A 25104-nucleotide genomic window follows, 5' to 3' on the forward strand; every position below is an offset into this window, starting at 1 on the left:
CTTAGGGTCGGAAGAAACCTAAACAGATCCTCAGATCCGAGCCCCCGCCCCGGCAGGAACAGGTGTTGGGGTCATATCATCCCAGCCAAATATTTGTCCAGCCTCCTCTTGAAGACCCCCAAGGTAGGAGAGAGCACCGCCTCACCTGGGAGCCCGTTCCAGAGCCTGGCGGCCCTAACTGTAAAGTAATGTCTCCGGATGTCCAGCCTGAACCTGCTCTCTAACAATTTGTGGCCGTTGAGGAACAACAAATCTTGAGGAAGTTTGGAGCAGCCTAATCCCTTTTTCATAGCTAATACTCGTTAGACTTGTAAGCTGCACTCGCTTCAGCAATATGCATGAGGTCCGGGTTAATAAGTCTGCCCCTCCCATCCCATGGGGAAATGTGTGGACCCCTGGAAGAGCCCAGGAGTCCCAGCCTCTTCCCAGAGCACTCCCCACTGGCTGGACAGGTCCTGGCCCCACATTACTCCCCTCCCAGCCCCCACCCCAAAGCTTTAATCCTCCCTCCGGCTGGGCTGCTCCCTGGAGGTGAGACTGGGCTGTGGCTTATGCCCTGGAGTGCATGGGGGAGCCCTAGGACCTCTCAAGCCCGCTCCCATCTCCAAGGAGGCCTGAGAGCTGGCAAGCTTGAGAACACCAGGCATCTCCCTGCCTTCACTGTGGCTGCGGGGCTGCAGAGGTCCCCTTTGCTCAGGGGGGCTGGGGTCTGTTCTAGAAGTTATGAGTGCGAGCTTTTGCTGTCCTCCTGTCTCCCCCTCCAGCCTTGCTGCCTCTGGCTTTCCTGTGCCTCATCCCTCCCTCAGTGCAGCAGGCTGTTTGCCCCCCTTTCTCCCCGCTGCTCTGTGCTATCGGCTGTGTTTGTACACGGGAGCTGCCCTTTGAGGCGTCCTGGCCCTGATGGCCTCTGGTGCTGGCTGCTGCTTCCCTCCTGTCTCTTTCTTTTCTCATCCTCGCATCCCTGCTCCCCAGCCAGCCAGGATCCTGAACAAGCCCTGCATTGTTCCCCCTTGGCCACGGCTCAGGACAAACCAGCACAGAAAGAGCCACGTGAAAGCAGCTCCCCCCTCCCTCAGCCCTTGTCCTGCATTCAAGACACAGCAGCCTGGGGAGCCGTCTGTGCCTTCACCCCCTCTCCCAGGAGCCATGTGCTGGGCCATGGCATGGGGGCAGGGACTGTGTGGTCCAGCAGGCCCTCAGGAGCCCAGAGCTAGATGTGCCCTTTGCTACTTTCCTTGCACCCCTGGCTTGTGGTGGGGCTCTTCTTGCCAGGGAATGGGGGCACTGTAGGTGGGCCCAGAGCAGGCTGTACAGGGTCCACATGCCTTGCTCTAGTGTCTGGAGGCTGAGATGGGACCACACCAGAGAGATAGTGCTGGGCCAGGCTCCTCACCTGGGCACCTGCCCCTTCTTTCATCTCTTTAGGCAGTTAGCATAGGCTCGTCACCCCCTTCCTGTTCCTGTCCCACACGTCCATCCCTGGAGCAGCGGTGGCTCTGGTTTTGGCAGCCAGGGACCAAGCCTTCCTTATTTCCCCCCTTCCCACTCTTGGTGTGTCGGGCTGATGATGGTATCCAGGATGCCAGGGTTGTCCCAGCCCGTAGGGACATGTGGCATGGAGGGTGGGTATCCTAGGGAGACATGAGCGAGTGCGGCTGCTCCCAGGACCTGTTGTGTTTGCTGAGGGGGCAGTGGGGGGCCCCAATCTTTACTTTCTCTAAATAAAGACTGGGGCTTTTCTCTCCATAGCAACGGGTCCAATGAAAACGGTGGGTGTCATTCCCTGTACAAAGCCCTCACTGAGCTGCTCGCATTTCAGCTGTCCCTTAGCAACCGCCTCCTGCTCTCTGTGGCATTTCATGGTCCTGGGGGTGGAATCCAAAGAGAGAGAACAAGGGGCTTTAACATCCCCGAGCAAACAGGGCCAGGAATCCAGGACTGATGCTGGGGGAGCAGGACAGCCGTAGCCAAGCGTGTGCTTGGCCGCGCCACAGCCCTGCATCTGCCGATGCTGCTGCCCATGCGCTGATCCTGGTCTGATTCCCCCAGGAAGCACCAGCTCTGACACTTCGTCCGCTGTGTTCCCTGGTTCACGAGCTGAGCTTCCTGACAGCTGAGGTGCCCTCATCAGCCCGGTGTGAGCGGCCTGAGAGCAGCATCTGCACTAGTGGGCTGGAGCTGGGAAACAGGGTCTGAAACTGGCTCTGGAGGCCTGTTACCAAAGAACTGGATGTGCAGCCACCTGGTGGCCCAGGCCCTGGGTTGCTTGCATCAGCACTGCTCCAGCTTTGCTGGCCTCTGCTCAGGCTGGGCTGGAAAGCTCCCTTGGGTCCTCAGGCACCGGAGGCTGCTTAATTTGCCCAGCACCCCCTGCAGGGAGGAAAGGCAGGGCGTGCCCTGGAGCACTCCAGCACAATGCCCTAGGGCGGCCCTGACAGTGACTGGCATGGGCATCGGTGAGATCCATCTGGATTGGTGGGGGGTTTGCATTCTTCTGCAGTGAGGGCATGGTCCTCTTCCTTGGATCACTTGGAAGTATTTTAATACATTGTGTGCTGTGCTTGGAGTGGCAAGATATTGGCAGTGCCCTTATCCCCTGATTTACCCTGAACTTTGTGCCTGAGCTGAGTGTAAGGGTCATTCTCAAATGTTTTTAAAAACAGGTTAGACAGGCCTTTGGTTGATTTAGATAGGGATGATTCTGCTTTGAGCAGGGGATTGGATGAGACATGACCTCCTGAGGACCCTGCCAGCTGCAACCGTCTTTGGACTGGATGTCTTTTGGGTGGGCTGAATTCTGACCCTCCTGGTTTGGATCATTTAGGCATAGCCTCCCTCCTGCTATGTCATTGTTTCCACCTTCCTGCTGTGTTGGAAGTGAAGAGTAGGCTTGGGAGCATGAAATACACCTGCTAGTTTGAACTTTTCACTACTTCCAGTCTGAGTTTGGGCCCAGAAATACAAACCTGTGTCCTTTCCTGGTGGGTGGGGGAGATGGTCTGGGTAGGAGCCAGAGGGTGTCAGGACTGGAGTGAGGGAGCAGCGACTCTGCCGCATCACCCAGCCAGGCTGGGTTGGGACTAATGAACACAGTAGCAGTCACTTTGCCTCTAATTGCAGATGCCCAGGGGGAGATGGGTCTGATAAGGGGAAAGCCTCCTGCAGTGGGTCTAGGGCTACACTGGTTCCAGGGGGGTCACCCAGCTTGAGCTGAGCAGCACCCCCTTGGCACCCCCCAGCCAAGGTGGATCAGGTGGGTTGGTTTGAACTTAAAGCAGGTCAGTTCTCCCCACATTCCTTGTGAGATGCTGGACTCAGTGCCCTGGGCGGGCACTGCTGACCCATGGCCAACCCCTGCCCCCTCAGGAGAGGCTGCCCAGTGTGCAAAATGTGGCTCTGAGCACGTCTACATGGGACTCATGGCTGCTGCCTGCTCTTCCCTTCTGAACAAGAGCCCTCAGAGCCACAGGAGGCTGCACGCAGCAGAGAGGGCTCTTTGTGTTGGGGCCAGGAAAGGGCTTCTCCAGCACAGGGCACAGAGCCTGCCCCCTGCTTACCCTGCCAAAGCCCGCAGCCTGAGGCCAGGCCCTGCAGGACTCCAGCCATCCTACTGCTGCACAGCAGGGGCTAGCGGTAGGGCTGGGGGCAGCTCGCAGGCAGTCCATTGGCCCTGGTTTCATTTGTTTGCCCCATCAACTGCTGTAGCACTCCCTGAGCTGTCAAGATATCCAAGAGGGAAGGAAGCAGCCCAATCACGTGCAAATCCAGGGCCAGCACACATGGGAGGGGGGAGGCTTCAGAGCGTTAAGGGGCTCTTGTGAGGATGTGACTGAGCTGCGCTTGGGAGCACCCGTCCTGAGCTAAATGCACTGACCACATCAGATGTACAGGACTTTCCACACAACAGACCTGCTGGGTTATGGCCTGCTCAACACCCTCTGCTCTCTGCCCCCAGGTGCCAGGAATATGTTAGGGGTGGTGTCAGTGGGAGGCACCTTGCACTCCAGCAGTCTCCAGCTGGGAGAACAGCCCCTGCAATGCAACTTGGAGCAAGTTTTAGGCACCCAACAAGCCCCAGGTTGTGAGAGCAGAGAGGTGACTGGTTCCTTCCACTCCTCTCTTGATGTCCTACCATCAACCCAGGCCCTGGCCAGTAGTCTCCATTTGATTTAATCTGCATTTATGTGGGTTGATGACACATCTAAATGGCCAACCCAGATGGTCATGTGCACCATTAGCCTGTGCTCTGGACCTCCAGTCTCCTCACAGCAACAGGAAGTCTGGGTGCTGACACCTCCAACAAAGTCACTGCCCCCCTGTCTGGAGTGGAGAGGAGCACTGTGGAAGAAAGCAGGGCTTTCAGTCCAAATCAGCTGGCCTAGCACTGACAGGGAGACCATGGTGTGCCTCCAGAAGAGCCCAGCTTACTCCCCAGGGCACTGCAGGAAAGAATTTGCCTTGAGGGAGAGCTTGGTTCTGTCTAGGTTATATTGATTTATTGAGGAATAGGGGACTCTGGGGAGTGCTTACATCACACAGGAGTACTGTCACTGAGGCCTTCTCCCACTGGGGAGGAAGGAGGGCAGCAAGAACCTGGGACAGGTCAGAGGGGTTAATATTTGCTACATCCTCTAAGAAATGCCATGGAAACTCCTAGTCCTTGATGTGCTGCAGCTGGGACCACTCCAAAACACTTTACTGAAGATGCCTCTGTGCCCAGAAGTGCAACCCTACCAACCTCACGAGCTAGCAAGCCAAGGCTGGAAGATGCTCAAGTCCTTGGTGACCTTCCAGCAGAAGCAAGAGAGCTGCCCATGAAGCTGCATCTGTTGGAAACGGCACTTCCATCTCCCTGGCTGGGCCTGAGCTTTCGGACATGAAAGGGCAGCCCCTACTCCCTCTCTGCTGCTTGGTGCATGTTCACATACTGAGACTAAGGTAAAAACATTACATTTGGTCTTGGGTTAAGCCAATGGAACAATCTCTACTGCTTCCCTTGGGGCTGACTGAGCTTAGCAAGGCGTGCCAATAGCCATGATTGGCGGGGGTGACTCCCGGGGTTTGTCGAAGAACATGGAGGAGGACATCTCTGTTTTGAGCTTGCTGTCGGAGCTACCATCACTGGAGGATGTGTCCTGGCTGCACTCCTCACAACAGCAGCAGCAGCAATCCATGAAGGCCTGGCCCAGCGGTTTGCAGAGGCAGAGGAGCAGGACGGGTGTCACGGAGCACTTGAAGAACAGGAAGAACTGATTGATGAGGCTCAGCAGGTCCAGGGTCTGCTTGGACATGTCTGGGGACATGTAGGCTACCACGATGTTGCAGATGTTCTCAGGGATGGTGCAGAGGCTGTAGATCACTGTCAGCCCGATGACAGTACAGTTGAGCTGGCTCTCGCACTGGCTGTGCTTGGTCCCACGGCACTCGGCTTTCTTCTCGTTGCTGCTGATCCTTCTGGTCACCAGCTGGCAGCTCACAGTGAAGAGGATGGGCAAGCAGAAATAGCAGCCGAAGTACCACCACATCCTGGCGTTTTGGTAAGTGAGGACCAAGGAGTAGACAGACTCAGGCAGGTCCGATGAAGGCTTCATGATGCAGTACTCGGTCACCACCCCAGACACTAGTGATGTGTCCTGAGTCAGCTGCCAGAGGAGGATTTCTGGTGTGGACAGGGTCATGGAGCCCACCCAGATGACTGCCAGCTTGGCAATGATGGAGTGGCACTGCTCAATGGGCCTCGTCTTGGCTTGAGGGCTGGTAGCTGCATGGAACCTGTCAATGCCCAAGGCACAGAGGCTGAAGGTGGTGACTCCTAGAGAAGATACCTGGGGACAGGGAAAGCAGGTGGAAGTAAATGGAGAAAGAGGGGACCAGCTTTACCAAGACACACTGGGGAGTTGCCTTGGCACAGACAGGCATTTGTAAACAAATTCCCGGCTGTGCAAAGAGAGCATATCATAGCATAAAACTAGCCAAGAGTCTAAGGGGGGCCACAGCTGAGTGCTTTGACCCCTCTTCTCACGATCAATCTTTTCCAGAGTGGCTTTAAAACAGCTGCACCGGTCACCCCCCACTCCAGTTACCCCAGCCACCTGTGCTGTGCAGCAGCAAGAAGCTCGGGCTGGAGGAAGGCAGGGAGGTGAAGTGGACCTTGTTGGTACACAAGTGCTTTGAGCAACCGTGCAGTGCCCGTGCCCAAGAGACGGCTGCATCTGCAGGCAGTTCGGAGAAGTGCTCCGCTGCACTCTATGGAGTCTTGCAGCCAGGAGGCAGCGACTGTTGCTCCCAGTTTGCCAAGCAGTAAACCGAAGCAGAGAGGCAAAGTGACTTGCCTTGAGGTCCCACACAAAGCAGGTGCAGTCCTGGCCCAAAGGCCTCTTTCTTACTCTCTAGCCCACATCTGCATAGCAAGATTGTCCCACGGCCCTTCCCTCCCATTCAGAACTGAGTGCGCTTCCCTCTGCTCCATGGAGCATGGGCAGCCGGCTTTAAGTGCCTCTGCCGCAGCGCAGGGGCTGAAAACAAGGAGTGCTGGCCACGCCTGAACAGCCACGTGCCTCCCAACCCCCGCAGATTCCTTCCTGAGCCTCTGCTCGAGATAGTACCCCCCTTCTGTGCCTCCCTAGCACCAGGTCATCCGCTCCTCCAGTGCCAGAGCTAAAGCTGAAGGCACAGTTGTCCCAGATCAGCCCCCGGCAATTTCCGCTGCATTGAGAAGTGCAGAAAAAAACAGCCCTGTGTGCCAAAGGGACGAGGACAAAGTCGGTGGGAGAAAATGCCAAGTTCTGCAAGGGCTAGAGACAGGGAGGAGCAAACATGAACATCAGCAGCCCCTACTTAGTTCTGTGCCAGGCTTTATGGATGTTTCCACAGCAAAGACCCCCCTACATGTAGCCAACACTGGATGGCAGTTCACCCATGCACGCATGTGCATTCACACTTGCATACATGTGCATACATGTATGCATGGACACACATGCAGCTCAAATATCCTGTGGGTTTTAAAAGCTGTCTCCATTTTGTTGCCCAGCCTCCCTGAGGGGAGTTTCCAGCACTCAGAGAAAAGCTGGATTTACTCCATCACTTTGATATTCAATGAACTCTCAGCCTTTACACTGACAGACTGCTCCCCCATTTCCCTGCAGCATTGCCCCTGCGAGTGTCCTGCCTAGCACAGGCTGCAGCCCCAGAGCTCAGAGCGCATGGACACAGCAGAGGCCAAGAAAGCAAAGGTTAGCAGCAAGGTGCGTGCACCCCTTCCCATCTCCCTGCTCTGCTCTGGGGCATCCCTGGGAACACTCAGCATAGCCTTGAACTCCTGGTAGGGTTTGTTTTGCAAGTGGAATCTGCCACTGAAAAGCCACTCGACCCCTGGGCTTCCCCAAACACACAGGGCCACTGTGTGCACTCTTTTGCTGTTCCCTGCCACTGCCACTCAGCATGAGCCACTGGGCAGCCCATGGGAAGTCCCTAGGGATCCTACCCAGGCTGTTCAGAGCACTACCTGGTGCACCCCACTCCCAGCAAGGCTGTGGCACCTATGTCCACTGCTGCCTGCAGGTGCCACAGCATGCCTGGCTCTGTCCCAGGCTGTGCCATTGCTGATGGAGACCATGCCCCTTTGTCACCTGCCATCCAGGGAGTCCATGGTAGATGTGGAGTTGAACCCAGGTCTCCAGTGTCTCTGCTCAGTGCAGCCTGTGCTTCTGCTTCCTACCCACAGCTCCTAGTCCAGAGACCAGCTCCACTCCCAGGAACCCTTCATGAACAAACAGAGCAATCTTCAGGAATGGCCATGTCTGGGCTCATCAGCATTAGATATGCTAATACTCCTATAGATAGATTTGAGGACAGTCATGAAGTGGGACCAAGGCGCCCTTTCCTGGTATGCATCAGCAGCCAAACCTGAGATCTGTTCAGATAAAAACTCACAGCACCAGACTCCTGACACACAGGCTCCAGCCTTGCATGGTAGTGCCTGGGGCCTCGCTTAGCCACAGGGCCAGGATTAAAGGGCCAGGAGTTTCCACTCAGCTGGGCTCTTTAGAGCTCCCCATGACGTGTGCTTGGGCAAAACATCCATAGGGCCCAGCGTGGGAGAAGAGTGGCTCCTAGGACACGTGCATTGAACACACCCAGACAAGCAAGCTCTGGGGTGCTGTGGGGTGAGAGATGGCACAGAAGCTGATCTCCAAATGCACCCCCTCCTAAATCCAGCCCACAGTGAAAACTCACCAGCCCTGGCAAGGTACAGATGCCATTTTACAGGGATAACCAACATGGTGCCTGTGGTAACCAAGGATTGGACCAGTGACAAGGGCTCCCTGTTAGGCCTGTTCTCCTATTTTATCCCAAACCCAACAGCCATTGTACCTTGGAGATGACCTGTCCCCAAAATGGGCCACAACTAGCCACATGCTTAATTACAGCTGCTTCCCTGACAGACTATCTGCATCCCTGGGAACTCCTCCAAAGTGCCCGATTCATCTGAGAACACCCTGGGTGCCAGCTGGTGCACCCTGGGTGCCAGCTGATAACACCCTGGGTGCCAGCCCCTCTCTTGAGGATAGATGCTGCCCAGGGAGGGGAGACCCATGAGGGCAGCACAAAGCTGAAGGCAAAGTTCGTGGTCCCAAGGTTGGTTTGGTCCCTGCAGAGAGTGGGCAGCGAGCACAGTTGCGCCAATGCCAGAACGCCCCCCGGCCCCATACTGAGTGACGCTACCGAGCGGCATCAAGGCCCCATTGTCCCTGCACCTCCCCCATAGAGATTGCTGCTACAATGGCCTGAGCGAGAGCCATTGTACAGCTGAATCACTCGCAGCTGGTGGTACCACCTGGGCCATGCACACTCCTGCCCGGAGTCCCCAGTTCTGGCAAAGACGGCGGAGCTGCTGGCAGCTCTGAGGATCTACAGCTCCAGCATGGATGTGACACACTCCACAAGAAACAGCGTGACATTTCCCTTCCCTCGCCCCTGCCAGCCGCCTCTGCTGTGGGGCCCAGGACCAGGTTTATCCCCACACAGTCCAGAGGCCTCAATGGGCTCCTGCACAGGGTGAATTTATGATTATATTCACTCTTACTTCCCTGGGCTTTTCCCCACTGCCTTGCAATATATCATTGTACTAGGCAGAAACTCCAAATACCCCCGCAGGCTCAGAGTCAACGTGGTCATCATTATTTTATTTGTGATACAGCAATAGCCCCTTGGAGCTGTGGCCTTATATCAGACCTCTTTGTGCCAGGTGCTGTACACATGGTGCCTCCCCAGAGTATTTGCATTGGTGGTTCTCAACCTCTTTAGACTCAAGGCCCCCTTGGAAAATGCCTGCTCTTAGTTTTCACTTATTTTTTTGGCTAAAGAAAAATAATAGAGCCATTTTCTGTTGCAAAGAACTTAGCCCACAACAAATGAGGATGTTTGACACTATGGATTACTATTTGAAACTGGGTTTATTTCGTGAATGATGTTTGCACACCTAACAATGCTAATGTGCAGCACCCTTGAAAGGACCTCAAGGCACCCCAGGATGCCATGGCACCCTGGTTGAGAATCACTGGTGTACACTCTTAAGTGCATTCGATAATGGCAGGGGAAAGGGTCCAGGTGGGATCAATGCTCATTTTTGGTCCTTATTTACTATGCACTAATTGCACTGCCAGCAGGAAGGGGCATTGCATGGCTATGAGTGAAAGATGCAGATGCCCTTAATAATCAGCCTGGACAGAAAAGGAAAGTTGACAGGAGAGATTGCTTTTGAGGGGAAGAGAAACTGATAATCACAGACCCTTCCCACTGCCAGCCGAACTTTTACCGAGCCCAGTACCTATGCTATACCCGTGGCTCTTCTGAGGCTCCCTCCATTCACCTATGCCTCAATGCACTCCACAATAATGCTAAGGAGCCTATCCTCATAGCACTGAAATCCTGGAGTCTACTATAGAGTGACATGCATAGCATACAGATGCTTTTTAAGGCACCTTTGGAAGAGGCTATGAAAGGAGGAGCTCAGAACAGCTGGTTTTATGGAAACGTCTAGGAGCACAAAGAACTTGCTAACCTATCATGGGACTGCCAGAAGCTGTGGAGACCTCCTGCAGCAGGTCCAAAAACAACCCAGAGCCAGAATCTGGTGAAGCTCAGCAAAGCCCCGCTTATTCCCATTAAGGTACATTGATTTACACCAGCTGGGATCTGACCTGCTGACCCCAACAGACTGTGCGAAACCCAGGCCCCCTGCCTTGCCTATATGAGGTGATGCCCCAAGTGCCCAACCCTCCACCTTAAACTTGTGCGCTTGCAGCAAGGCTGGCAGGGGCTGGGGTGGGATGGCTTCGGAGGGAGGCAAATAACCTCCACTGGGTTTTCCTTGGCTCTAATGAACAGCCTTGCCATGGTAACGAGTTCCTCAGCCATAAGAAGTTTCTCCATAGTAACCACCCAGCACAATGCCCGTCTGCACCCCGTGTAGGCCAGAATGGAGAGTCGCCAGTCGCAGTTCAACTTGATTTGTTGGAAGCAACTAGAGGCACGAGCCCCGCTGCCCAGCCCAGCGACAGCAAAGGCAGCCCCAGGGAGCCAGGGCAGCAACAGCCCCTGCCCTTGGATACAGGGATACACCTGAATTGGACTCAGGTGAATGCCACCGACCACAGGGGCTGGGGTCCCCTGAGACAATCCAGGCACCGTGCCAGCCTCCCCTCTCCACCGGAGCAGGGCCTGGCTGGCAGATGTACGCTCTGGTGGTAAGGGATTGCTCCCAGTGCCGTAAGATGGAGCACGGGGAGCTGCCAGTTCTGGAAGCCAAAAAAGGCAGCAAAAGCTACAAGAATGAGGGCTGCTGCTTTAGCCTCCACAAGACATAGGGTTAGTCACTACGGGCCCCAGGGAGTGCCAGCTCCTCAGCAGAACTCGAAGTGCAGCCAGCACATGAGCCAGGCAGCAGGTGCGTTTCTGCATTCGGGTCTGTTCCCTTCCGTTTTCAGCGCTCTGGGGAGGTGAGCAGCGTTGCCAAAGCACTTGGGCCGACACAGGATCAAAGGAGCCAGTTGCACAGCTGGTGTCAGCAGGGCTCCATGGGGCAGCACTGCCTGGGGTCTGGCTCAAACTGCTACGCAGAGACACTCCATCGCTTACCCATCGTCAGACAAGAAGCCTCTGGCAAAATACAGCTGCATGCAGGCCCCAGCCGGTCCCCTCCCTGCTGAGCCATCCTGCCTTTGTGCTCTGCAGTACAGACAAATGCACCTGTAGTGCCAGCTAGCTGGGTTTGTTCTGGCCTGCCTGTCTGCCAACGGTAGTGGGCCTGCAGCTGAGAACTGGGTGGGCGGCATGGCCTACAGGTGAGTGCTTCCATAGGGGCTCAGGCTGGCAGGGTTAGCACAAGACCGCCCCAGCTCCACCCCTCCGTCTCTGGCCCTTCACATTAGCACTTTCACAGGTGCAGCCCCTGAATGTAGGTGCCCACTGAGCCAGCTTGTGCTTGCTCTCTTGAGGGCAACTGGCAGGGGGAGGGGGCATGCAGCATCTCTGGAGATCAGCACATTTACCAGCATTTGCTGCCCATCTTGAAGAACTCAGGGTCTCTGCTGCATCTTGTCATCTAGGCAGAGGAGGATGGGGGTATGCAGTGGGGGAAATACCAGGGCAGGAACAAGGGAGGCTTTTTCTGTCCTTTTTCTGACCCTGCCTCCCCACAAACCCCATGCTAAGTACAGACCCCACCCAGCCTATATGTGGCACTCTAGAGGGGTCCATCTTCAGAGGGCAAATCGCAATGGGAGAGGTTAGTATTTAGAGCGACTGGGGCTGCTGGCCAAAACAAATCTTCCCAAGCCCTGGGGTTTTAGTGGCACTCAGCCTTTGGGCTGAGGTCCCTGCAGTGCACAGGGAAACAGCCCACACTGTCTGACGGAAGCCCAGCTGGTCCCCTACCTCCATGAAGGGCACAATGCGGCAGGAGATATCCCCCAGGAGCCTCTTCTTGGTGAGCTCGTTGAAGATGACCACCGGCAGGCAGAAGAAGAGGATGAGGAAGTCCCAGAACGCCAGGCTGGCCAGGATGGAGTTCCAGGCACTCTTCATGTAGTAGTTGTGCCAGACGACACACATGACTGAGAGGTTCCCGATGATGCCCACTGCGAAGACGATGAGGGACAGGAACATCACGGCATAGGCACTGTATGAGTTTTCAGTCACCGGGTACAGAGGGTTCTGGATCTGCATCCGCTTGTCCGGTGTTGTGGTAAGGTTGCTCCGGGGGTCTGTGCCCTGTGGGTTGGTGTGGCTCCCTTCCTGGTGCTTGGATGGGTCTGTGCTGGAGGGCACCAGGGGCTTGGTTGGCCATAGGCTGCCAGGGTTGATGGGCCGGGGGAACTCCACCCGCACACCTGGCACATATTGCTGGACTGACTTGGAGTCCTCATCCTTTGTCCCTCGGCGCAGCCTTGTCCTTGTCAGCCTCTCCCCTGGTGCTGATGTGTCCTGCAGACCATCCTGTGGGTGTTGCACCTTCACCGGTGTCTCCAGCAGAAAGTTCAGCCCCAAACTGCTTCTGCTGGTCTCATCCTCCTGCCCTGGCTGTGCGCTGCCTTCCCAGGTGAGCCCAGCATGCCCATGTGTGCCCCCCTCACCTGAAGTCCACTGCAGCATCAGCACATGCAGGAGGGTCCAGAGTAGAGGCATGACTCCCTGTGCGCAGGTGGGAGAGAGATCCACCACCTGGAGACAGCAGCCCCTGCCCAGCAAGGCAGCCCCGCGCCAGGAGAGGATCTGGTGGAGCAGTGAGGGGTGGCTGGGATGCAGGAAGGCTGCTGCCTGCCTCTCCCGGCTCCAGCCTCTGCTCTGGATTCTCTGCTGAGCTCTGGCCAAAATAAAAGCAGTTTCCGCAGCCAAGCTGCCCTTGTGGGAGCCCCAGGCCCTCTGGCGGCTGCAATACAGCTCACCAGAGCAGTGATCAGCAGGCTGGAGCTGACCTGCTCCAGAGAGAGGGGAGCCAGCTCCTGTGGGCTCATGCAGGGGCTGTCTTGGGGCTGGGCCCTGGTTGGGCATATGTGAGCTGTGCAGGGAATGCTGTCTGGACCACAGGGCACCTCCCAAAGCTGCAAGCCCACAGGCCAAGCAGACAACCTGCTGCCTGTTACCACCACCCTGATTACAACCCAGCCACGGTGCAAATACCACAAGTAACAGGCAGGCAGAAATCCCCTAGAATCGCACCAAAGGCCAGGGCACAGTCCCAGATGGCTGCGGCACCGTCAGGTACCTTGGCAGTGCCAGAGCTGGGCAGCTCTCCAGGAGGAGATTGCCATGCCCTAGCCAAGCTGAGAAGCAGGCTAGGATGGCACAGGAGGGAAACGCTGATCACAGAAAGGGTAGGGACTGCACATGCCTAGCGTGCTGGCTCCCTGCTCTCTGCTAGTCCCTACAAGTCCTGCCCTGGTCCATGTCACAGGGGTCTGAGTGCCTTCCAGCAATGCATTACCCCGCTGTGTCTGGCTCACTTGCGATAGCTGTGGAGTCCTGGTGGGTTGTGCACTATGTGAAGGCACTTGGAGGATGCCCAGTGCTCCTGGCTGTGAAGAGGAGCAGTCTGGGAATGGAGGGGGTTAATGTCATCACTACTGTGTGTCCCATCCCTGGGTCCTCTTCTGTGCCCCCAGCTTTTTGTTTGTCTTGCTTAATAGCATAATTGGGCTAGGGAGGGTGGGGGGTAACAAGCAAGGCGCTATCCCCAGGCACTGACACAAAGGGGAGCCCCCTCCCTCCGGGAGTCTTTGCTATGCACCCCACATCCGGTACTATTTGTGTGGGGGGGCGGGCAGGAGCCTGCAGCAGTAGCACCTGCCACCTAAGTGCTGAGACTCAGGGCAAGTAAGACTCTGCTCCCCCTTCCTTCCCCCAGGTTCTCCAGTGCTGGATGGAAACCCCACGCTGCTCTGTGCAGGATGCTGAAGGAGCTTGCTACACCTCTGGTCTTGTCTGCCTGTTATGTCTATAACATCTGTGGGATGGGACTGTCATTAGCTTCACATTTGTGTGGGGCCCTGACCTGCTTGCCATTTAGGTGCTACCATGGTTTAAGTGTTGTACAGCAGTAAGAAACAAAGCAGGCAATGCACCGGGCTGGGACCCAGGAGACCTAGGTTCTGCTCCTGACTCTGCCACTGACCCGCTGGGTGACCTCTGGCAAATCACTCATGTCTGTTTCTGCTCCCACTTTGACCTGCTCTTCAGTTGCATATTGTGGCATGAGCTGCCTGTTGCTAGACATTTATACAGCACTAAGCACCTTGTTCTCAGGGGGTGTCTCTGGGTGCTGCTCTAATATAGATATTTAATAATCTCAACAACGTCAACTCAATCTGGAGGCTGAAGCTTTGCTAGACACTGGCTGTTGTAACCCTAGCAGAAGCCAGCGGCTGCACTGGATCCAAGGAAAAGCAGACAGTTTGTTTCTGTGGGTTGTCCATGGTGGGTATGTACTGGGCATAAGGCACCCGTTCTGTCCACATCATCTCCCTGCAGACCCGGCCAGGTCTGTGTGGGAAAGGCAGAGGTGCCAGGGTGTGCGCGCAGACCCCATCTGTTCTCATGGCCAGGTGACCTTCTGCAGCCCGGTGCCCTACAACTATGGGGCACACATAAAGGGCTACAGTGTCTGAGGGTCTCTAAGCAGAGAGAGGTAGCTAGTCTTTAAGGTGCAAATCTATGCTGACTTCAGTTTCACGTGGCTAGCTAAGTCAGAGATGTGTAGCATGTATTTCATGGGACTGAACTCATAAAGCAGATTTGTCTGCCATGGCTGCTCAGACTGGGGCTTGTTCCCACAGAGGAGTGAGCAGAACGGTTCAACTGAACTTGCATCTGTGCATCACACACTTGCCACCCACATGGCTGCCATGTAGTTTCCTCAGAGAGGCCCAGATGAGCATAGTGACTGTCCCTGAAGGGTCTGGCTTTTAAGGAGTGATGGATCCAGTACTATCTATGACCAGTTTAGCTCACCGCTGCAGATGTGGGGGATAAGCAAGGTCCCAGGATAAGCAGTGCTCCTGGGGAGAGAAAAGACTGGCAACACCTTTCGAGGGCTGTCCATAGCCATTCATGGGGGTGGACCTCTGGTCCTTTCCTTACTAAAAAAGGCACTGCAGGGTTCATGCCTTAGCAGTATTTTAACCAGCTGTGTATAGCTGACATACACATGAGGCCTGGCCCCTGCCATTCTCCTATCTTGCTCACCAACAGGTGGCAAGAGAGGCCTTTCCCTTGTCCCACCCAGGTCTCTGTCCATCTGGAGCACTCAGGCAGCTCCAGGACACACTTGTCCCTGCTCACTAGCAGGAGATCGCAGTAAGGACCCTAATTCTTAAAACATCAGTGTCTGCATACACTAGCCTGTCTCTCACCCATTGACTCCTCAATCTACATTTTCAATGACTACCTGTCTTGTATGCAGCCCAGCCCAGCCTCCGGCTTCTTCACTTTTCATTCCACCCAGGAAGAGCACACACCAACTGCTGAAACTTCCTTAGCCTGACGAAGGGTTTTTGAACCCGAAAGCTTGCTTAATAATTGTTTTCCAATTATTTAAGTTGGTCTAATAAAAGTTATCAGATTCACGCAAAGAACTTGTCTGTATACACTAGTGCTCTTGTCACCAATGCCACCACCGGCACTGCTCTGGGCCCATCTCAAGTGGCAAGCTTCCGCCGAAACATCCTCATGTAAACATTAAACAGTGGGGAGGGCTGGGAAGGGGAGGGGGCAGTCTGGGCCAAACCCTGTCACCCTTTAGGCAGCTAATGACATTTACCCAGCAGCACAAGTGGCACTTCCGGCACTAACTCAGGCAGCATGAATGCGCCGGCATGCATGTGGCTCCTGTGCATGCTCAGCAGAATATGCGCTGCCTGAGCCAGTCTGTGGTTCTGTTTGCACATACCTGAACGCAAGTCCCAAGGAGGAGACAACGGACGCTGCTCTGTTGTAGTTGCAAGGCCAGGTCACTCACCCAGGAAGCAGAGTACCTGGGCTTTGGACCACCCTGATCCTGAGCAGTTCAAATGCCCTAATTCCCAACACAGTGCTCTAGACCCACACCACAGCTTAGGCAATAAATTAACCAGTGCATAAAGGGTAATAGAACTGGAGCCTGTACATCAAGAGAGGAGAGGCAGAACCAAGTTACATCTTTCTTAGCTGAAAATGAAGTTGGTGGCACTGATTCAAAGTATTCATCTGCTGTCAGATCGCAGGTCATGTGCAAACAACCTTCCTGAAGAAACCAGGAACCACTTACAAACTATCCGAATACAAGAGCAGAGCGAAGGGCCTGGGGAAAGTTAGCAAAGCCCTCAGCAAGCCACTTGTCCAAGCATCGGTCTAAGTATCTGCTTTCGGTGGAAGTCAGTTGTCTAAGTACCGGCACAAACCTGGCCCCAGGGTCCTAGCTGCAGTGGGAAGGCAGCCCAAATGCACATACAGATACATGTAACCCAGGAAACAGGTGGCCACTGGCCAGGACTTATCCCTCTGAATGAACCAGGGCAATGGATCACCGTTCAAGGAAAAGTAGACAGTTAACAAAAGTTTCACGTGACATTTTCAAAATGTCTTCATTATTAATATTAGAAGCTACCTATTTTGTATAGGGCGAGGCCATTTCGCTTCTGGTTTTTATTATAAGGCACTCGGAGCCTGTTTTGGGGAGGGTGGCATATATATCTAACAAGTAAATAAATAAATGTCTTTTGCTGAGAAATGTTAAAGTGAGTCCATTCAAAATTTCTAGGCTGAACCTTTTTTTGACCATTCGGTTCTCCCCAAAGACTGACGTTCTGATTTGTTTGGTCTTAATTTAGATCAAAAACAAAATATGAAATTTCTAGCAGGATAGAAATTCCAGTTCTTGACAGGGTCCCGTTCTGAACATACAGAAACCCAAGGAAACAACTGAGGAGGCATAACAGGGCTTGCTGAGGCAAATGAAATGTCAGTCTTAAGGTATGAAGGTGTTCAAGAGACAGAGGAAGATATACGTCACCTTAAGGCAGTGGGTCTTGACCTTTCTAGACTCAAGGGGCTCCTTGTTAGGCAAAAGGCAGCCCTCAGAAAATGCCAGCTCTTAGTTCACTCATTTTTGACTATGGAAAAATAATACAGAAATGTTTTTGTTGTGAAGAGCTCACACAAACCACAGCAGGATAGAGCTTTAACACTGTGGATTCCCGTTCAAAATCCCCGAGTTTATTTTGTGAATCATGTTTGCTCACATAACAGGGTTATCATTGTGTGGCAACCTGCAACACCCCTGAAAGGATCTCACAGCACCCTGAAAACCACTGCCCCAAATTGATCCTGCCCAACCTGGGAGAGAGTGTTTCAAGGTTTTCCTAGCAGTAGTAGTGCATCAGATGGAGCTCTCAGTCTCCTATCCTCATCTGTAGGGCAAATCCACCCTGGCTTCCTCTGCCCAGATAAGGTTTCTGAGATCTCTTAGGATATTAGATAATTCCTGTCAGTAGCCATGACCCTTTTGCTGAGAATTAGAGTAAGTTATTATGAATAGCAAGAAGAATTGATTTAAAAGCCTTGTTTGTAATGACTTGTCTTTGCTGGCAAACGTTTTGCCAGGAGATGGCGGCTGCCCCTGCAGGCCACCGGGATGCACACACATAAGAAGTCCCATAATGGTTTGAACCAGTGGTCAATCTAGTCCAGTCCCGACAGTGGCAAGCAGTAGATGCACTGTAGGAGAGAATATGAACAGGGCAAGTGTAGTGTAATCCATCCCCCCTCCTACACTCCCTCGCATTTGCCATCCTTGGATTAGGGGTAAGAGAGGACACATCCTTGTCTGTCTACACTATTTAATGGCTCTTAATGGACCTGTCATCCATGACTCTATCTAATCCCTTTCTGACCTTGGTTACATTTTCTGCCTCTACCACCTCCTCTGGCAAGGAGTTCCACAAGTTAACGAGTCCCATGTCCAAGTGTAACCTAGTGCCACTCAGGAGTGATGCTGTCAGAGTACAAAGTGCACTCTGGGAAGGCACCAGCTGCTGAAGCATTTGTGAAAGCCACCAGAAGGTACAGACTAGTGGTTCTCAACCTTTTTTGAACTGAAAGCCTCCCTAAGGCTGGAAGAAGCCAGCTCCGTGACTTTTTTGAACTGAGTGGCACCCAACTTCAAAAACTAATTTATTTATTATAGTGCTTGCCTCTTTACAAAGGGGCTAGGCAGTAGGGGTGGGGGATTGTCCAGGCAAGGACAAGCCTGAACCTGGGTTCTCTGCTTACTTCCTCATATCTCATAGCATCCTTCAAGGGATCTGGCAGTACCCCAGGGTGGCCTTCAGCTGGCAGCCAGGTGGTGGCAGCAAATTTACACAATATGGCATCAGGGAGCAAGGTTTTGCCATCACAGAGTTCTTTATCCATCCTGTTCTATGAAGATCCTTGGTTATTTCTTGTTCCATGAAGCTCCTTGGTTATTTCTTGCATTATCTAGCATTGGGGCGGCCGGGGGGGGGGGATGGTTTGCCCCAATCCCTGAGCATAACAGTAATCTTCAATCTCAAGATTCACTGTCTAAGCATTAATTGTGTGAGTGAAATGAGAATGGACATTCAACTCAACGGCACTGCTGCTGTCTGTCTGTCTGTCAGGCCATAGCTTGTGACCCAGCATCAAAAGTGTCAAGGCTCGTTGGAAGTGGAGGATCAATTTTGGAACCATGAGTTCTAGATTTTTGCATTTCTTTTTGTCTCAGACCAACACGGCTACCAAATAAATGCCTGAAGGCTCATTTGAGGCACCGCTAGGAAGAACCCTGTTGCTTGTAGACCGTATCAGGAACAAGAAGCAGTGGGAAAGGCCAGTTTCCGCACTGTGCCAGTTTATGCAATAGGGTACAGCTCAGGCTCAAGGTGAAGACTGGGGGTACCCAAGGAAGAAGTGCAGACAGAGGGAAACTACATCTACAGTGTCAAGCGCCCCTTCCCTGCTCCCACTTACATGTACCCATCCCAGAAATGCAGCAGTGAGGCCATTCCAGGTGGAGGACACTGTGGCATGCTTGAGAATGGCCTCAGGCAGGGCTGTCCCACTTCAGCCTGGCATACATGGTGCCAATGTGCGGACCCCAGGCTGCACACCTGTCATACTAGGTCATTGGCAGCAAGGTCTTGGGTTGGGCAGACTCCAGTACTTTGCCAGGTCAGGAAGCCAAAGGATCAGTCCAAGAACTGGGTCTGGAAACAGTCAAATCAGGAGGCCAGAGGGCCAGGCAGACCACACAGCCAGAGGTCAAGCCACATCAGGTACCCAGAAGGTCCAGCAGAATTTTTTTTTCTTTTTGCAATATTGTATCTTGGGCCAAATCAGCCAAATCAATTCCAAATTTTGTTGACTCAGCAGAGCTCAGTTGTTCAAGTCTGTGTGGCATTTCCATCAGCAAGTATCCTCCCTCCAAGACTCTTCAGCCTGGGGCTTCAGAAACTCCCAAATCCACGGCAGGCATCCTACATGCAAGCCCCAAGCTCAGAGGACTTCAGATGTCCCTGAGTCTCACTTGCCCCTCACTTTACCAAAAGGCCAAAGGAGCAAGCTAGAGGGAAAACCTACGAGCAATCCCCCATCACCATAAGTTGTGTAGCCCAGACCCTCATATTTAGAGGTATTGTAAACTCTCTCAAGGGTCAGGCTGCCCTCAATGCAAGGGACAGGCCTTCACCCCCTAACTATACCAAGTCATTCAAAGCTGAGAAGGAGATCTCCCATGCCAGGTCCTTAAAAGCACCTCAGCCAAAAACTACCTCATGGTGGTATCTCCCCTGTCAGGTAAGTACTAACAGAAAACCAGCAAAGGCAGCAGGCAGTCTGAGTAGGGGTTGAACCCTGTCCAGGGTCAGGGTTTACATGGAGAGGAAAGACAGTATTAGCTAACCCTGGATGGCCACTACAGTGGTGGGGAGAGGGTGGGTGGCTACTGGCTAGACTGGGGTGGAGGTTTACAGCCACTAGTCTGAGCAGCCAGCTGGAGAGGCAGCAGACCAGGAAGAGTGGCAGCTCCTGAAATCCCAGGTTTGAGACTGTGGCCTGATAACACTTCACATGCCAGATACTGTGGGGATGCATATTTCATAGTTTCATAGTTAGTAGGGTCAGAAGGGACTTGAGCAGATCATCAAGTCCAAACCCCTGCCATGGCAGGACAGAGTACTGGGGTCAAACAACCCCGGCAAGGTGATTGTTAAGCCTTGTCTTAAAGACCCCCAGGGTAGGAGCCAGCACCCCTTTGCTTGAAAGTTGGTTCCAGATCCTAGTTGCCCTGACAGTGACGTGGTGCCTCCTGATATCTAATGTGAATTCATCCTCTGCCACTTGTGACCGTTATTTCTAGTCACTCCTGGCAGTGCTCGGGGGAACAGGACTTCCCCAGTGCCTGCTGGTCCCCTCTGATTAGTTTGTAACAGGCCACTGGATCCCCCCTCAGCACCTGTGGCCATATACACGAGATGCTTTACTCAAGATTAGAGCAAATTACTGCTCAGTAAGCGTCACACTTGCAGATACTTACTATGCAGTAACTGGCTCTAATTGCAAGTAAATTTGCTACCTGTAAATGCAAGTAGCAGATTTACTCCCTATTACTTAACTGTATTACATGACACATGTAGATGGCTGACCAGGAGCAAACTTGTTCCCAATCAGTCAGGTGGCAGGGGGCAGGAGATTGCTCCGTGCCCCTGGGAGCTGCCTGCTGCTGGGGCACCAGAGCCCTGGCAGGCAGAGCTGTCCCTTGGGTAGAGCGAATCAGGGTGACTGCTCTAGGCCCTGTGCTTTGGGGGGCCGCTCAGAGCCCGGCAGAGTGGCTGTGGTCCCTCCCATGGGCCTCACCTGGAGCTGGAGGCTCAGACCTGCGCCGCAGATGAAGTGTCTGGCTACTTGCCCCCCAGCCACACGCTGCTGGTTTCATGTCTGCTGAGGAGTGGCTCGCCTGGGGTGTGCAGGATCTGCTTGGCCCCAGGCACCAAACTTCATTGCTATGGCACTGCCATGCCCTGCCTTTGCAGGGGTCCCATGGCTCTGCGCAGTGTTAAAGGGGCCCTGCACAGACTGATTTGCCTTGGGCCCTGCACCCCCTGGCAGGGACCATGCCCTGGCAGCAGGGAGCTCCGAGCTCCCATTCCCTGATTGCAGAGCTGTGCAAGGGACAGGCTCTCCAGGCCCTGCTTCACGATCATGATCTCAGCCCGTTCCCCACTATCATGCTCCCAGCCATCTACACATGCCATATGGCACAGTAAGTAATTAGGAGTAAATTTGCTACTTGTATTTACAGACTGGGAGCATGACTGTAGGGAACTGTCTGGGATCACAATTGCAAAGCAGGCTTCCCAGCTCCCACCCCATGATAGTGGAGTGGGGGCTGGAAACTGTCCCAGTTGGGGCAATCAGGTGATTGAGGCATGGGACTAACCCCCGTCCAGCCGTGGGCTCAGTATTGGGGCAGGGGGCTGGGAGCTGCTCCTCTTCTGCAGCTCTTTCTAAGTCCACTGCCCCGATTGAGGAGCTGGGGCCAGAGCTGGGGCCAGGAGCTCCCTGCTGCTAGGGCAGAGGGATTTTGTCCCTGCCCAGACTCTGGTGGCGGAGCCCACCCCAGCAGCAGGCAGCTCGCTGGAGACTGGGAGCAGTTTATTCTAGAGTGAACCCACCCTGCAGCATTTGCACATGTAGACACACCCTGGGAGTGGGTCCTTAGGATCTCCCTTCCTACTCTTTGGTCATGGACATACGACTGTGGTGGCACGCTGCCCGAGGCCCTTTCATGCTGTATGGCAGTGGGAGAGGCAGTTGCAGCAGCCAGCAGGCTGTGTTAACTAGGGGTACACCAATGGAGAGTTTTGGGGCTGAAACCGATGGCTGATTTTGAACAAACCATATTGGTCGATACCAATCTGATTGCTGATATGCAGTGGAGACCAGCACCCAGCTGGTAAGTCTGTTGTAGGGGAAGGAAGGAGGGGAAAGGAAGGAGCGTTGTAGGCCAGATTGAGGCTCCAGAGGTGAGGGAGGGAGTGGGGATAGGCATAGGTGACGCGTAGGGTGGGCACAGGAGGACACTTCCTGCCCTGAGATTGCCTGCCACCAAGGCCAGCACCAGTTTCTGTGGGCGGTCGTCACCCGCTTCTCGCTACTGATGCGGCCACCAGCCGCTGTGGGTGGTCCCCACTCACCACCCGCTGGTCATCACCTCCCACCCTGCTGCCGACACTGCCACCGCTGCCTGTGGGCAGTCCTCGCTCGGCCCACCCTCGCCGCCAACGTCGCCGCAGCCACCTGCGGGTAGTCCCCATCACCACTGCCACGACCCCGCCGCCACCTGCAAGTGGTTGCCCCCCCACCTCAGGAGGCATGCATCGTTCATGGGGCTGGGACGGGGCAGGCACTGCACAGCCGGGACGGAGCGCAGGATGGAGCTGTGAGCAGGTTCACCCGGGGGCCGGTCCCGCTGTTGCACACACCCCGGAAGGGCGTGGGGGGCAGGTACCCCTGGATCTGCACACAGGGTGATGGTGGGATGCCGCTGCAGGCTGGGGCCGGGCTGGCACTGGGCTCTTCCCAACGTGGGGCTGGGCCAGGCTGTGCTCAGGGCGGTGGCACTGGGAGGTCGTTACAGGGCGGGCTGCAGCCACCCCAAAATTCACCATAGCCCCCCCTGCCACCTGCCCCAAGCACAGCCCTGGCGCAGCCCCCCACCAGGAAGAGCCTGGCACCACCCCTGGCCCCAGCCAGCAGCAGCACCTCACCCTTGCCCTGTGTGCCCATGCCCTCCTGGGGTGCATTCAGTGGCAGGAGCTGCCACCCCTGGGCGAACTACTCGTGACTCTGCCCTACACCCCGCCCTGGTTAAGCAGCACCTGCCCCTGCCTAGCCCCACTCCAGCCCTCACTGCAGGGGCCTTGATCTGCCCCCACAGGCCCCTTCAGTCATAACAGACTTAGCAGCCGGCTGCTCTCCACACTGCCAGGCTGCACTCCTGGCCACCTGCGTGCTGCACTGCAGCTGCGTGCATGCACGGGGCATTTACTAGCCACATTATCGGTCCCATCGGCCAAAAAAAGCTGATCACCAATACTGTGAACTTTCCTTATATCGGTGCTGGTCTGATATGGGACTGTGCACCTCTAACGTTAACTGCTTGTGGTCTTCAATTGAACAGCTCTGGTCTGAGAGACCAGCTACATGTCTCAGACCAGCATGTTCAGGCAGGGCCTGTATGGGACTGTCCTTCTGGTGAGCACTATCCAAATGGTGGAGACGCACCCAGTGTGTTACCTCTGCTGTTGCTTTGTTTCCTTGGCCCACAGCACAAAGTGGGAGGCATCTTTTATATATATAACCCTAACTTATGTAATGCAAGTTCTGCTACGGCTGTGGTCTATCATGGTAACCTTGTGCATTCTTTCTCTGCCTACCCTCATTGGTACGAATGGAGGTTTGGGGGCTAGTTGCACCTGTTTTTTACTTTTTGTGGGCCTGGCTTTTACCATGTGGGATGAAAGTGTGCAATGGTGAAGGGTAGGTGGGTCAGATTTTGTGTCCCTCTGCCCTCCCTTCCAGAGCAGTGAAGTTTGTAGACACGCAAATGTTGCTCACTGGAAAGTTATACAAAGGTCACTGAAATGTCAGTGCTTCGTGCGAGCTATGCTGGGATGTGCGGTGGGTTGGGCCCTCAGTTTTAGCGCAGGATTAGCGCATGTGTGTGGGGAGCAGGATAGTTTGTGGACAGCAGTCATTCCCTAGAGGGGCCTTGTGGCACATCAGTGCTTCGAAGTGAACGCGTTTGCGAGTACAAAACTCTAGACTGGGTTCAGGGAGAAGCCTGATACTCAACTACTGTACAGCTAACAGCTGAAATTCCCAGAGCCAGCTCTTAAAGTAAGTCAGGGTCTAAAAAAGCTGGGGTTGCATAGGAAACCCAGAGAAAACCGAGGGACGAAGCGCAGTGGCCCATCATGCAGAGAAGTGGTGGTGATCCCTGCTGGCGGTGGCCAGAGCAATGATCTCCAGCAGCAGTGGCAGCAGCTGTGGGGTGGACCTACCTACCTACCCAGCACTTACCACTTCAGCAAGCATAAGAGGCAGCACAGGGCGCGTTTCCCTTCTCAACTGAGTGGGCTGAGTGGTGGCTGCCCTGGGTTGGTTTGCCAGTGACTGAGACTGTTACTGTTTGGGATTTCAGTTAAAGTTTTCTTTAGGTTTGTGTGTCGGTTCCTTTTCCCCTGCAATGCACCCTGTTTTAGTCTAACACTGCTTCTGTGGGGGGAAGTTTGTTCACTTTAGAGCAACCAGCTAGAATCAGTTTGCTCGGGTTTCTGGCCCTGGGTGGGGGCTTGAGCCAGAGATGGAAATTTAGTGATGGAAATTTGGTGAGGGCTTGAGCCAGAGATGGAAATTTGGCTGGGTACATTTGAACCCAGCCCCTGGTACTGTCATCAGGTGCCTGGCAGAAGGGTAACATATAAAACTGACAAAACGCCAAAAGAAAGAGGAGAGGCAGCTCACAGCTTAACTCTAAAACATGGGTTTAGTGGCAGTAGATAGTATAAAAACTTCAGTGTCAGGCTGTGTTCAGCTATTTCCAGACCCTTTAGCAGGAGCAGGACTTGAACCCACTTCTGCAGCTCTGTCTTGACCATGGAGTCAGCCTTTCATCTGTCTGAAAGGGGCCCACTCTTAGCTCTGCCATTCCCCCACTGTGTCCAGGGCTTGCCACATTTGCAGAACAGAGCTCATGGTCCAAGTTTCCTTTGGAGACTAGCTTTGAGCTACAAAGGGCCAGTGTTTTCATCACTGTAAAATGAAGGGCACGAGTCCCCAATGGAAAAAGCACTATCCTGTGGAGAGGAAAACTGAAACCCATGTTACTTTTAACAGGACGCTGCCCAGCCAAAGAGCAAGGAGAAGCAAGGGCAGACCCGCAACCCCCTGCCTCTTCTCAAGTTTGCATGAAGAAGGAGGCAGGGAAGAGTTAAGCAGTTATGTCACTTTGCAGGAACTCGGCCAAAGTGTCCCTGACCTGGGAGAAGA

At 54.2% G+C, this 25104-nt stretch overlaps 1 protein-coding gene across 1 annotated transcript; it reads right to left on the reverse strand.

The window, feature by feature from the left end:
- Nucleotides 1-2760: 2760 nt before the first annotated feature.
- On the reverse strand, nucleotides 2761-13899 carry GPR37L1 (G protein-coupled receptor 37 like 1). Its single transcript, XM_090024962.1, has 2 exons — nucleotides 11938-13899; nucleotides 2761-5825 (listed from the first exon to the last, which is right to left on the reverse strand). The coding sequence occupies exons 1-2, from the start codon at nucleotides 13051-13053 to the stop codon at nucleotides 5013-5015; spliced, it is 1929 nt and encodes a 642-aa protein (XP_089881088.1). The 5' UTR covers nucleotides 13054-13899; the 3' UTR covers nucleotides 2761-5012.
- Nucleotides 13900-25104: the final 11205 nt, after the last annotated feature.

This window comes from Crocodylus siamensis, chromosome 13 (assembly GCF_052110815.1).
Source record: "Crocodylus siamensis isolate JL-2025a chromosome 13, ASM5211081v1, whole genome shotgun sequence".
NCBI lineage: Eukaryota > Metazoa > Chordata > Crocodylia > Crocodylidae > Crocodylus > Crocodylus siamensis.

What these genes read in the sequence shown, in the direction of transcription:
- GPR37L1 (XM_090024962.1), bottom strand. Translation starts at nt 13,053, where the DNA reads ATGCCCAACCAGGGCCCAGCCCCAAGACAGCCCCTGCATGAGCCCACA. An exon ending in GCATTGTGCCCTTCATGGAG is followed by an intron (nt 5,826 to 11,937) that starts GTAGGGGACCAG and finishes CCCTGTCCCCAG; the next exon opens with GTATCTTCTCTAGGAGTCAC.